The 15,775-nt window shown below is 46.2% G+C and overlaps 1 protein-coding gene across 1 annotated transcript; it reads right to left on the bottom strand.

The window, feature by feature from the left end:
• Nucleotides 1–9,605: 9,605 nt before the first annotated feature.
• LOC147013808 (uncharacterized) lies at nt 9,606–10,901 on the bottom strand (the record flags this gene model as incomplete). Its single annotated transcript, XM_085851723.1, has 1 exon — nt 9,606–10,901. A coding segment is annotated over one exon (924 nt), but the record flags the coding sequence as incomplete, so codon positions are not given.
• Between the last annotated feature and the right edge of the window lie 4,874 nt (nt 10,902–15,775).

Raw genomic sequence — 15,775 nt, 5'->3', positions numbered from 1 at the left:
TTTCACATCAACCTACTGAATTTAACCACCAATTATTTTTGAGGTCAACATTGGTCAAAAGGTCAACATAGGCCAAGGGTCAACAACTGAGGTGTGATTTCTAAAATCTTCAATTTTCATCCGGTTCACTTGAAAATGAGGGAGTTGCATATTTGGTCAATGAATTCAACCACAAATGATTTTTGAGGTCAAATTTGTTTTATGGAGAGTATGATACTTGTTTTGCAAGTATTGTACTCTGCATGACGTCTTCTTGTTGTTTGTTTGTTTATCTCCGCAACTGCTTGTTGGATTGAGATGAAATTTTCACCGCAAGAGCAACTACTCATGTAGAATGTTTCGAATGATAATTATGACATCATAGGTCACGTGGCGTGGCAGCCATGTTAAAAAAAATGGAAAAACATTGACCCTTTGTATCTTTGAAACTGCACCATGAAAACATTGAAACTTGGCACATAGCAAGTATTCCTCATGGGGACTGAGTGCGATTTATCAAGATGCCGCGGGTGGCTTGATTATGACGTGTTAATTGCATCTATCTATAATTCCGGCAGTGTGTGTGTGTGTGTGTGTGTGTGTGTGTGTGTGTGTGTGTGTGTGTGTCTGTGTGTGTGTGACCGCTGTTTCTCGACAACCACTGGTCCGATCTAATTGAAACTTGCCAGGTATATTGCTGGGTCCCTGTTGATGTGCCTTTTCAAGGTTTGATATTAATCGGAGAGGTGGTTCCCAAGTTATGGCCATTTATTTGCCAAACCAATGACAGGACACGGTGCTATGACGTCACGACAGACGTCATAATCTTCGTCTTTTTTTTTTTTTGCACGTATGGCCACGCACGTACAGGCTCGCACTAGTATGTATAATGCTACATCTGATCAGTATGAAAAGTTTTGAGAGTCATCTCGGGATAAAATGTTCCACAGGAAAAAAAAAATTGATGTCATGGGTCACATGATTTGGCAGTGAAATTGTTTTAAAAAAAGATTGAATAAAACCATCCAAAATCTTCTCTGAAGTGGCTGAAAAGATCGAGGTGAAACTTTACACGTGTGACTGCGTGTCCATGAGGAGTAAAAGGTTCACACGTGACTTCATAGGTCACACGGTTTGGCAGCCATATTGGATTTGCCATAAAACCGATAAAAAATCTTCTTCTCCAGAACGGCTGGATAGATCGAGGGGAAATTTCACACAAATGTTCCCTTTTGACACACACACACACACACACACACACACACACACACACACACACACTCACACACACACACACACCAAATTGTGTGCTGAAGTTAAGCCTCGACTGACTGCTCAGTTGTTGATTCTGTGTTTGGGGTTCGTGGATCAGAATGTCCTCCATTGCGCACGCATATGCACGCACACACACCCACACCCACACACACACAAACAATATTATGTGCAAAGTTAAGCCTTGACTGATTGATCAGTTGATGATTCTGTGTTTGGGGTTCACGGACCCGAATGTCCCCCATTGTGCGCGCACACACACACACACACACACACACACACACACACACACACACACACACACACACACACACACACACACACACACACACACGTGATTGCAAAACCCCATCTCTTGTTACGTGGGGGGGGAGGGGGAGGGGCAGGGGTAGGGATGGGGAATGATCTAATAAATGTGTTGTATTTTTTGAACCGATGGTCAGTCAGAAGGAGGCACTGTACCCTGAATGATTGAGTGTGAGAGCCATCCTGGTTTAATAGGTCCTCACTGACTCTGCTGCTTAGATTTGCAAGAATTTGTTCAGTGAAGGATGATTTTCTGGAATGTGCTGAGAAGGTTTTTTTCAATCATGTTAAACAGAGGATATTTGGCTGATTGTTTGATCAGGTCTTATGAGAATGTCTTTTGACTCCATCATCACCTTTTATTGAAATTTGGTTGGTTTTCATGGAAGCAAGTTCCTATTTTATTGCATTTGATATAATAATAATGAATTAATTGTTTTCGTGAGGCAAATTCTTTCATGATCATATGATTAATTAAACATACATATATATATATATATATATATATATATATATATATATATATATATATATATATATATATGTAATAAAGGAGGTATTTAGAGAAACAAATTAAATAAATAGGCCTAGGATTTTTATTTATTTATATAATACATTATCAATAAGCATAAAAATACTTTGTTGGTTGCTCGGATACACAGTACAGTATGTTAAAATCGGTTGGTAATGACAGTTTGACTTGATGGTTCAATGGAGGTGTTGTGTGATGGACATATCTACAAGGTAAAGTGTTTATTGCTTAATATATTATCATGTGAAGTGGTGTATGATTAAAGTTAGTCATATGGAGTAACACTTCAAATAAATAAGTTTGAATAAGGATATTGAATTGCTGTGTTGACCGATTGTCTGGACACAACTTTGAGGTTGTGGGTCCATTGATGTTGAGTTATCGACTGATGTGGATCTGTGACGGGTTGTGGATCAGTCGTTTGGAGAGATTCTCGGCTGAAAGGATCGAAACGTCGATGATAAACGGTGCCCAGCTGATGATCCTGAGAGTTGGGAAATCAGTCAATTGTTGATATGTAAAGGTTATAACTTCATCTATCTATAATTCCAGCAATCTTTATGTGTCTGTGTGTGTGTCTGTGACCGCTGTTTCTCAACAACCGCTGGTCCGATCTAATTGAAACTTGCCAGGTATATTGCTGGGGACCTGAGGATGTGCCTTTTCAAGGTTTGATATTAATCGGACAAGTGCTTCCCAAGTTATGGCCATTTATTTATCAAACCAATGAGAAGACATGTTGTTGCGTGGGCATGGCCGATGGGGAAGGGAAGCTCAGCCGCGTTCGCCATTACGGATTACAACGTACGGACTTCCGGATCTATTACGGGTTACAACGTACGGACTTCCGGATAATGATGACCGTGTATTGTAATAATTTCTCGATTTCTTATGCGCATTTATAGATAAACACAATGCCCCAAGTTATGATCGTTTTCATATTAGACGGTGTATACATTTCGGTAACATCAGAGTGCTGGTATGCTCCAAACCAGGAAGTAAATTTTTTTTCTCTCTCTTCTCTTTTTGTTTTTCCTTGCCACGACATTGCGAAAAGGTAAAATACGTTGGCACTAATTGAATAATTGGGTATTAAAACTAAATTGCGAATAATATTCGAACTTCCGGGCCACGCACGTACGGGCATTCGAGAGCGAAGAAACGGCCTGTGTGGTTGTTGTTTGTTGCTCGCAGTTTGAATATTTTTTTTTTAATTTTTTTACGGGCATGTACTGGTATAGAATAACTTTTGTAAGTACTTACCAGAACATAATGTGTGTGTGTGTGTGTTACGTCTGGCTTCCATCTTGGGAATACGATGCAGTAATTGGTCTTTAATTTGATCATGTAACATACTCTCTGTTACAAGGCGCTGATTCCACCGAAGCAGTTTTTTGGCAAGGGTCATGCTGGACGATAAATATATACAACATGGAGTGTAAAAAACACAAGAACAAAAAAACAACAGGACAAACTTCTTACTTCTTTCCCCAGCACCTTTCCCTTTTCAACTTCCAGAAATCTCCACTCGATACACAGGTATTGCTTCCAAATGTTATTTTAACGTTATTTCTTCCTTTTCCATGGTGAACATTCAAATGAAGTTATGAATTTAATTTCTGATATCACCATGGTGATGTATGCTTCACCTATCAATCCCTCCCCTCCCCTATTCCAACCAATTCGACCAACAAGGAGACACTTTAATGCAGGAATGTTTGTGAGTGAGCACATAAATGCCTAAGCTAGAGGAGATGTGTGTGCTGTTCTGTGTCGGAGTGGCGACCCGTCCAGGATTGTGCCCAATAGCCCAGGAGACTGCTTAGGCAGCACCAACGCTCTGCACAGAGTATGGTCCCAATGGATGGATGGATGTGTGCTGTTGGACGAAGGGAGATACAAGAAAGCTCCAAGGGTATTGCGTGTGTTTGTGTTGTAAGTTTGTTATTTTTATTCTCGCCGAAGGAGAGGGTATTGCATTTGGGTCCGTTTGTTTATCTGTCTGTTTCTCTCTCTGTGTTTTTGTTCCTTGCAAAATCGAAGATTTTTGAAGTATATTGGTCAGTCGATTTTGTTATTCTGTCTCTGTCTGTCTGTCTGTCTGTTTATCGCCTCAAGGTCACAAATTTATACCGATATTCACGAAACTTCACCACATGGTTGAGTTTGGCAATAGCAATAAGCCTATTGTTTTTGAAGTCAAAAGGTCTAAAACTCCGGTGAGATTTATAAAATCCTCAACTTTAATCCGATTGACTTGAAATTTGAAGATTTATACTTCAGGTCACTGAATTCAACCTGCCAATTATTTTTGAGGTCAACATGGATAGGTCAACATAGGGTCAAGGTCAACAACGAAGGTGGTATTTCTAAAATCCTCAATTTTCATCCCATTCACTTGAAATTTGAAGAGGATTTTCACATCAACCTACTGAATTTAACCACCAATTATTTTTGAGGTCAACATTGGTCAAAAGGTCAACATAGGCCAAGGGTCAACAACTGAGGTGTGATTTCTAAAATCTTCAATTTTCATCCGGTTCACTTGAAAATGAGGGAGTTGCATATTTGGTCAATGAATTCAACCACAAATGATTTTTGAGGTCAAATTTGTTTTATGGAGAGTATGATACTTGTTTTGCAAGTATTGTACTCTGCATGACGTCTTCTTGTTGTTTGTTTGTTTATCTCCGCAACTGCTTGTTGGATTGAGATGAAATTTTCACCGCAAGAGCAACTACTCATGTAGAATGTTTCGAATGATAATTATGACATCATAGGTCACGTGGCGTGGCAGCCATGTTAAAAAAAATGGAAAAACATTGACCCTTTGTATCTTTGAAACTGCACCATGAAAACATTGAAACTTGGCACATAGCAAGTATTCCTCATGGGGACTGAGTGCGATTTATCAAGATGCCGCGGGTGGCTTGATTATGACGTGTTAATTGCATCTATCTATAATTCCGGCAGTGTGTGTGTGTGTGTGTGTGTGTGTGTGTGTGTGTGTGTGTGTGTGTGTGTGTGTGTGTGTGTGTGTGTGTGTGTGTGTGTCTGTGTGTGTGTGACCGCTGTTTCTCGACAACCACTGGTCCGATCTAATTGAAACTTGCCAGGTATATTGCTGGGTCCCTGTTGATGTGCCTTTTCAAGGTTTGATATTAATCGGAGAGGTGGTTCCCAAGTTATGGCCATTTATTTGCCAAACCAATGACAGGACACGGTGCTATGACGTCACGACAGACGTCATAATCTTCGTCTTTTTTTTTTTTTGCACGTATGGCCACGCACGTACAGGCTCGCACTAGTATGTATAATGCTACATCTGATCAGTATGAAAAGTTTTGAGAGTCATCTCGGGATAAAATGTTCCACAGGAAAAAAAAAATTGATGTCATGGGTCACATGATTTGGCAGTGAAATTGTTTTAAAAAAAGATTGAATAAAACCATCCAAAATCTTCTCTGAAGTGGCTGAAAAGATCGAGGTGAAACTTTACACGTGTGACTGCGTGTCCATGAGGAGTAAAAGGTTCACACGTGACTTCATAGGTCACACGGTTTGGCAGCCATATTGGATTTGCCATAAAACCGATAAAAAATCTTCTTCTCCAGAACGGCTGGATAGATCGAGGGGAAATTTCACACAAATGTTCCCTTTTGACACACACACACACACACACACACACACACACACACACACACACACACACACACACACACACACACACACACACACACACACACACACCAAATTGTGTGCTGAAGTTAAGCCTCGACTGACTGCTCAGTTGTTGATTCTGTGTTTGGGGTTCGTGGATCAGAATGTCCTCCATTGCGCACGCATATGCACGCACACACACCCACACCCACACACACACAAACAATATTATGTGCAAAGTTAAGCCTTGACTGATTGATCAGTTGATGATTCTGTGTTTGGGGTTCACGGACCCGAATGTCCCCCATTGTGCGCGCGCACACACGCACACACACACACACACACACACACACACACACACACACACACACACACACACACACACACGTGATTGCAAAACCCCATCTCTTGTTACGTGGGGGGGGGAGGGGGAGGGGCAGGGGTAGGGATGGGGAATGATCTAATAAATGTGTTGTATTTTTTGAACCGATGGTCAGTCAGAAGGAGGCACTGTACCCTGAATGATTGAGTGTGAGAGCCATCCTGGTTTAATAGGTCCTCACTGACTCTGCTGCTTAGATTTGCAAGAATTTGTTCAGTGAAGGATGATTTTCTGGAATGTGCTGAGAAGGTTTTTTTCAATCATGTTAAACAGAGGATATTTGGCTGATTGTTTGATCAGGTCTTATGAGAATGTCTTTTGACTCCATCATCACCTTTTATTGAAATTTGGTTGGTTTTCATGGAAGCAAGTTCCTATTTTATTGCATTTGATATAATAATAATGAATTAATTGTTTTCGTGAGGCAAATTCTTTCATGATCATATGATTAATTAAACATACATACATATATATATATATATATATATATATATATATATATATATATGTAATAAAGGAGGTATTTAGAGAAACAAATTAAATAAATAGGCCTAGGATTTTTATTTATTTATATAATACATTATCAATAAGCATAAAAATACTTTGTTGGTTGCTCGGATACACAGTACAGTATGTTAAAATCGGTTGGTAATGACAGTTTGACTTGATGGTTCAATGGAGGTGTTGTGTGATGGACATATCTACAAGGTAAAGTGTTTATTGCTTAATATATTATCATGTGAAGTGGTGTATGATTAAAGTTAGTCATATGGAGTAACACTTCAAATAAATAAGTTTGAATAAGGATATTGAATTGCTGTGTTGACCGATTGTCTGGACACAACTTTGAGGTTGTGGGTCCATTGATGTTGAGTTATCGACTGATGTGGATCTGTGACGGGTTGTGGATCAGTCGTTTGGAGAGATTCTCGGCTGAAAGGATCGAAACGTCGATGATAAACGGTGCCCAGCTGATGATCCTGAGAGTTGGGAAATCAGTCAATTGTTGATATGTAAAGGTTATAACTTCATCTATCTATAATTCCAGCAATCTTTATGTGTCTGTGTGTGTGTCTGTGACCGCTGTTTCTCAACAACCGCTAGTCCGATCTAATTGAAACTTGCCAGGTATATTGCTGGGGACCTGAGGATGTGCCTTTTCAAGGTTTGATATTAATCGGACAAGTGCTTCCCAAGTTATGGCCATTTATTTATCAAACCAATGAGAAGACATGTTGTTGCGTGGGCATGGCCGATGGGGAAGGGAAGCTCAGCCGCGTTCGCCATTACGGATTACAACGTACGGACTTCCGGATCCATTACGGGTTACAACGTACGGACTTCCGGATAATGATGACCGTGTATTGTAATAATTTCTCGATTTCTTATGCGCATTTATAGATAAACACAATGCCCCAAGTTATGATCGTTTTCATATTAGACGGTGTATACATTTCGGTAACATCAGAGTGCTGGTATGCTCCAAACCAGGAAGTAAATTTTTTTTCTCTCTCTTCTCTTTTTGTTTTTCCTTGCCACGACATTGCGAAAAGGTAAAATACGTTGGCACTAATTGAATAATTGGGTATTAAAACTAAATTGCGAATAATATTCGAACTTCCGGGCCACGCACGTACGGGCATTCGAGAGCGAAGAAACGGCCTGTGTGGTTGTTGTTTGTTGCTCGCAGTTTGAATATTTTTTTTTTTATTTTTTTATTTTTTTACGGGCACGACTGGTATAGAATAACTTTTGTAAGTACTTACCAGAACATAATGTGTGTGTGTGTTACGTCTGGCTTCCATCTTGGGAATACGATGCAGTAATTGGTCTTTAATTTGATCATGTAACATACTCTCTGTTACAAGGCGCTGATTCCACCGAAGCAGTTTTTTGGCAAGGGTCATGCTGGACGATAAATATATACAACATGGAGTGTAAAAAACACAAGAACAAAAAAACAACAGGACAAACTTCTTACTTCTTTCCCCAGCACCCTTCCCTTTTCAACTTCCAGCAATCTCCACTCGATGCACAGGTTTTGCTTCCAAATGTTATTTTAACGTTATTTCTTCCTTTCCAAGGTGAATATTCAAATGAAGTCATGAATTTAATTTCTGATATCACCATGGTGATGTATGCTTCACCTATCAATCCCTCCCCTCCCCTATTCCAACCAATTCGACCAACAAGGAGACACTTTAATGCAGGAATGTTTGTGAGTGAGCACATAAATGCCTAAGCTAGAGGAGATGTGTGTGCTGTTCTGTGTCGGAGTGGCGACCCGTCCAGGATTGTGCCCAATAGCCCAGGAGACTGCTTAGGCAGCACCAACGCTCTGCACAGAGTATGGTCCCAATGGATGGATGGATGTGTGCTGTTGGACGAAGGGAGATACAAGAAAGCTCCAAGGGTATTGCGTGTGTTTGTGTTGTAAGTTTGTTATTTTTATTCTCGCCGAAGGAGAGGGTATTGCATTTGGGTCCGTTTGTTTATCTGTCTGTTTCTCTCTCTGTGTTTTTGTTCCTTGCAAAATCGAAGATTTTTGAAGTATATTGGTCAGTCGATTTTGTTATTCTGTCTCTGTCTGTCTGTCTGTCTGTCTGTCTGTTTATCGCCTCCAGGTCACAAATTTATACCGATATTCACGAAACTTCACCGCATGGTTGAGTTTGGCAATAGCAATAAGCCTATTGTTTTTGAAGTCAAAAGGTCTAAAACTCCGGTGAGATTTATAAAATCCTCAACTTTAATCCGATTGACTTGAAATTTGAAGATTTATACTTCAGGTCACTGAATTCAACCTGCCAATTATTTTTGAGGTCAACATGGATAGGTCAACATAGGCCCAAGGTCAACAATGAAGGTGGTATTTCTAAAATCCTCAATTTTCATCCCATTCACTTGAAATTTGAAGAGGATTTTCACATCAACCTACTGAATTTAACCAACAATTATTTTTGAGGTCAACATTGGTCAAAAGGTCAACATAGGCCAAGGGTCAACAACTGAGGTGTGATTTCTAAATTCTTCAATTTTCATCCGGTTCACTTGAAAATGAAGGAGTTGCATATTTGGTCAATGAATTCAACCACAAATGATTTTTGAGGTCAAATTTGTTTTATGGAGAGTATGATATTTGTTTTGCAAGTATTGTACTCTGCATGACGTCTTCTTGTTTGTTTGTTTATCTCCGCAACTGCTTGTTGGATTGAGATGAAATTTTCACCGCAAGAGCAACTACTCATGTAGAATGTTTTGAATGATAATTATGACATCATAGGTCACGTGGCGTGGCAGCCATGTTAAAAAAAATGGAAAAACATTGACCCTTTGTATCTTTGAAACTGCACCATGAAAACATTGAAACTTGGCACATAGCAAGTATTCCTCATGGGGACTTTGTGTGATTTATCAAGATGTCGCGGGTGGCTTCATTATGACGTGTTAATTGCATCTATCTATAATTCCGGCAGTGTGTGTGTGTGTGTGTGTGTGTGTGTGTGTGTGTGTGTGTGTGTGTGTGTGTGTGTGTGTGTGTGTGTGTGTGTGTGTGTGTGTGTGTGTGTGTGTGTGTGTGTGTGCGACCGCTGTTTCTCGACAACCACTGGTCCGATCTAATTGAAACTTGCCAGGTATATTGCTGGGTCCCTGTTGATGTGCCTTTTCAAGGTTTGATATTAATCGGACAAGTGGTTTCCAAGTTATGGCTATTTATTTGCCAAACCAATGACAGGACACGGTGCTATGACGTCACGACAGACGTCATAATCTTCGTCTTTTTTTTTTTGCACGTATGGCCACGTACGTACAGGCCCGCACTAGTATGTATAATGCTACATCTGATCAGTATGAAAAGTTTTGAGAGTCATCTCGGGATAAAATGTTCCACAGGAAAAAAAAATTGATGTCATGGGTCGTCAAACAGCTTGGCGATGGTGATGTGCATGGAGATGGAGATGGCGATGCAGATGGCAAAGGGGATGGAGATGGCGATGGCGATGGGGATGCGGATGCAGATGGAGATGGATATGGCGATGCGGATGCGGATGGAGATGGCGATGGCGATACCGATCGAGATGGAGATTGAGATGGCGATGGAGATGGACATGGCGATGCGGATGCAGATGGAGATGGAGATTGGGATGGGGATGTGATTGCAGATGGAGATGCGGATGGAGATGGCGATGCGGATGGAGATGGGGATGTGGATGGCGATGTGGACGGAGATAGAGATGGCGATGGGGATGGAGATGTGGATGGCGATGGGGATGGAGATGTGGATGGCGATGGAGATGGGGAAGTGGATGGAGATGGCAATGCCGATGGAGATGGCGATGGCGATGCGGATGGAGAGGCGATGGCGAGGCGGATGGAGATGGCGATGGCGATGGCGATGCGGATGGAGATGGCGATGGCGATGCGGATGGAGATGGAGATGGGGATTCGGATGGCGATGGAGATGACGATGGCGATGCAGGTGCAGATGGAGATGGTGATGGCAATGCGGATGCAGATGGAGATGGCGATGGAGATGGAGATGCGGATGGAGATGAGAATGCGGATGGCGATGGCGATGCGGATGCAGATGGAGATGGCGATGCGGATGCAGATGGAGATGGCGATGCGGATGCAGATGGAGATGGCGATGCGGATACAGTTGGAGATGGCGATGCGGATACAGTTGGAGATGGCGATGGAGATGGCGATGGAGATGGCGAGGGAGATGGCGATGGAGATGGCGAGGGAGATGGCGAGGGAGATGGCGAGGGAGATGGCGAGGGAGATAGAGAAGGCGATGAAGATGGCGATGGAGATGGCGATGGTGATGGGGATGGCGATGGTGATGGAGATGGTGATGGCAATGCGGATGGAGATGGCGATGCCGACGGAGAGGGCGATGGCCATGGGGATGGAAATGGCGATGGCGAGGGTGATGCGGATGGCGATGGAGATGGCGATGTGGATGGAGATGGCGATGCGGATAGAGATGGCGATGCGGATAGAGATGGAGATGGCGATGGAGATGGCGCTGGCGATGCGGATGCAGATGCAGATGGCGATGCGGATGGCAATGGCGGTGGAGATGGAGATGCAGATGGAGATGGAGATGGTGATGGCGATACGGAGACGGATGCAGATGGAGATGGAGATGGCGATGCCGATCCAGATGGAGATGGACATCGCGATGCGGATGCAGATGGAGATGCGGATGCAGATGGAGATGCAGATGGAGATGGAGATGGCGATGAAGATGGCGATACCGATCCAGATGGAGATGGACATCGCGATGCGGATGCAGATGGAGATGCGGATGCAGATGGAGATGGCAGATGCAGATGGCGATGGAGATGGGGATGGGGATGCAGATGGCGATGGCGATGCAGATGGCGATGCGGATGCAGATGGCGATGGAGATGGGGATGGGGATGCGGATGGAGATGGCGATGGAGGTGGCGATGGAGATGGAGATGCGGATGGAGATGGGGATGCGGATGGCGATGGCGATGGAGATTGCGATGGCGATGCGGACGGAGATGGCGATGGCGATGGGGATGCGGATGGAGATGGAGATGGCGATGGAGATGGGGATGGAGATGTGGATGGCGATGGAGCTGGCGTTGGAGATTGCGATGCAGATGGAGCTGGCGATTGGGGATGGGGATGCGGATGGAGATGGAGATGGCGATGCAGATGGATATGGCGAGGAGATGGAGATGGAGATGGAGATGGAGATGGAGATGGGGAAGTGGATGGAGATGGCAATAGCGATGGAGATGGCGATGGAGATGGCGATGGAGATGCGGATGGAGATGCGGATGGAGAGGCGATGGCGATGCGGATGCAGATGCAGATGGAGATGGTGATGGCAATGCGGATGCAGATGGAGATGGCGATGCGGATACAGATGGAGATGGCGATGTGGATACAGATGGAGATGGCGATGGCGATGGCGATGGAGATGGCGATGCGGATGGAGAAGGCGATGGCGATGCGGATAGAGAAAGCGATGGAGATGGCGATGGAGGTGGCGATGGAGATGCAGATGCAGATGGAGAAGGAGATGGCGATGCGGATGGAGATGCAGATGCAGATGGAGAAGGAGATGGCGATGCGGATGGAGATGCAGATGGCGATGGAGATGGGGATGCGGATGGAGATGGTGATGGCGATGCGGATGGAGATGCCGATGCCGACGGAGAGGGCGATGGCCATGGAGATGGCGATGGGGATGGAAATGGCGATGGCGAGGGTGATGCGGATGGAGATGGAGATGGCGATGTGGATGGAGATGGCGCTGGCGATGTGGATGCAGATGGAGATGGCGATGCGGATGGCAATGGCGATGGAGATGGCAATGGAGATGCAGATGGAGATGGAGATGGCGATGGCGATACGGATGCAGATGGAGATGGCGAAACGGAGACGGATGCAGATGGAGATGGCAATGGAGATGGAGATGGCGATGGAGATGGCGATTGAGATGGCGATTGAGATGACGATGGCGATGCAGATGGCGATACCGATCCAGATGGAGATGGACATCGGGATGCGGATGGAGATGGCGATGGGGATGTGATTGCAGATGGAGATGGTGATGGGGATGCAGATGGAGATGGAGATGGCGATGAAGATGGCGATGGGGATGGACTTGTGATTACAGATGGAGATGCGGATGGAGATGGCGATGGGGATGGGGTTGGATTGCAGATGGAGATGGGGATGCGGATGGAGACAGAGATGGCGATGCAGATGGGGATGGGGATGGAGATGCGGATGGAGATGGAGATGGAGATAGCAATGGCGATGCAGATGGCGATGGATATGGCGAGGAGGTGGGGATGGAGATGGAGATGGCGATGGAGATTTGGAAGTAGATGGCGATGGCGATGCGGATGGAGAGGCGATGGAGATGGCGATGCGTATGGAGATGGCGATGCAGATGGAGATGTCGATGGCGAAGCGGATGGTGATGGCGATGGAGATGGGGATGGTTAAGGCAATGCGGATGGAGATGCCGACGGAGAGCGCGATAGCGACGGAGATGGCGATGGAGATGGCGATGGCGATGGGGATGCGGATGGAGATGGAGATGGCGATGCAGATGGAGAGGGAGATGGCGAGACGGATGCAGATGGAGATGGCGATGGCGATACGGATGCAGATGGAGATGCAGATGCAGATGGAGATGGGGATGGCGATGCAGATGGCGATGGATATGGCGAGGAGGTGGGGATGGAGATGGAGATGGCGATGGAGATGGGGAAGTGGATGGAGATGGCAGTGGCGATGGGGATGGGGATGTGATTGCAGATGGAGATGGTGATGCGGATGGAGATGGAGATGCGGATGCAGATGGAGATGGCGATGAAGATGGAGATGGCGATGGGGATGGGGTTGTGATTGCAGATGGAGATGGCGATGGGGATGGGGTTGTGATTGCAGATGGAGATGGGGATGCGGATGGAGATGGCGATGTGGATGGAGATGGCGATGGAGATTGCGATGGCGATGCGGATGGAGACAGAGATGGCGATGGGAATGGGGATGCCGATGGAGATGGCGATGTGGATGGTGATGGCGATGGAGATGGGGATGGTGAAGGCAATGCGGATGGAGATGCCGACGGAAAAGGCGATAGCGGATGGAGATGCAGATGCAGATGGAGATGGAGATGGCGATGTGGATGGAGATGCAGATGGGGATGCAGATGGAGATGCGGATGGAGATGCGGATGGAGATGCGGATGGAGATGCGGATGGAGATGCGGATGGAGATGCGGATGGAGATGCGGATGGAGATGCGGATGGAGATGCGGATGGAGATGCGGATGGAGATGCGGATGGAGATGCGGATGGAGATGCGGATGGAGATGCGGATGGAGATGCGGATGGAGATGCGGATGGAGATGCGGATGGAGATGCGGATGGAGATGCGGATGGAGATGCGGATGGAGATGCGGATGGAGATGCGGATGGAGATGCGGATGGAGATGCGGATGGAGATGCGGATGGAGATGCGGATGGAGATCCGGATGGAGATGCGGATGCGGATGGAGATGCGGATGGAGATGGAGATGGAGATAGCAATGGCGATGCAGATGGCGATACCGATCCAGATGGAGATGGACATCGGGATGGAGATGGAGATGGCGATGGGGATGTGATTGCAGATGGAGATGGTGATGGGGATGCAGATGGAGATGGAGATGGCGATGCGTATGGAGATGGCGATGGGGATGGACTTGTGATTACAGATGGAGATGCGGATGGAGATGGCGATGGAGATGGGGATGGTTAAGGCAATGCGGATGGAGATGCCGACGGAGAGCGCGATAGCGACGGAGATGGCGATGGAGATGGGGATGCGGATGGAGACAGAGATGGCGAGACGGATGCAGATGGGGATGGGGATGGGGATGCGGATGGAGATGGCGATGGAGATAGCAGATGGAGATGGGGATGGCGATGCAGATGGCGATGGATATGGCGAGGAGGTGGGGATGGAGATGGAGATGGCGATGGAGATTTGGAAGTAGATGGAGATGGCAGTGGCGATGGGGATGGGGATGTGATTGCAGATGGAGATGGTGATGCGGATGGAGATGGAGATGCGGATGCAGATGGAGATGGCGATGAAGATGGAGATGGCGATGGGGATGGGGTTGTGATTGCAGATGGAGATGGCGATGGGGATGGGGTTGTGATTGCAGATGGAGATGGGGATGCGGATGGAGATGGCGATGTGGATGGAGATGGCGATGGAGATTGCGATGGCGATGCGGATGGAGACAGAGATGGCGATGGGAATGGGGATGCCGATGGAGATGGCGATGTGGATGGTGATGGTGATGGCGATGGAGATGGGGAAAGTGAAGGCAATGCGGATGGAGATGCCGACGGAAAAGGCGATAGCGACGGAGATGGCGATGCAGATGGAGATGGACATGGCGATGTGGATGGCGATGGCAATGGGGATGCAGATGGAGATGCGGATGGAGATGCGGATGGAGATGCGGATGGAGATGCGGATGGAGATGCGGATGGAGATGCGGATGGAGATGCGGATGGAGATGCGGATGGAGATGCGGATGGAGATGCGGATGGAGATGCGGATGGAGATGCGGATGGAGATGCGGATGGAGATGCGGATGGAGATGCGGATGGAGATGCGGATGCGGATGGAGATGGAGATGGAGATGAGGATGCAGATGGAAATGGGGATGCAGATGGCGATGGAGATGGGGATACGGATGGTGATGGAGATGGCGATGTGGATGGCGATGGCAATGGGGATGCGGATGGAGATGCGGATGATGATGCGGATGCGGATGGAGATGGAGATGAGGATGCAGATGGAAATGGGGATGCAGATGGAGATGGGGATACGGATGGGGATGCAGATGGCGTTGGAGATGGGGATACGGATGGCGATGGTGATGCAAATGGCGATGGCGATTCGGATGGAGATGGCGATAGAGATGCGGATGGAGATGGCGATGGAGATGGGGATGCAGATGTGGATGGCGATGGAGATGGCGTTGGAGATGGCGATGCAGATGGGGATGGGGATGCGGATGGCGATGCAAATGGCGATGCGGATGGAGATGCGGATGGAGATGGAGATGGAGATGGAGATGGAGA

Source organism: Eptatretus burgeri, chromosome 13 (genome assembly GCF_056783735.1).
Source record: "Eptatretus burgeri isolate ZD-2024b chromosome 13, Ebu_testis_v1, whole genome shotgun sequence".
Classification (NCBI taxonomy): domain Eukaryota; kingdom Metazoa; phylum Chordata; class Myxini; order Myxiniformes; family Myxinidae; genus Eptatretus; species Eptatretus burgeri.
This window is presented reverse-complemented; position numbering and strand designations above follow the sequence as displayed.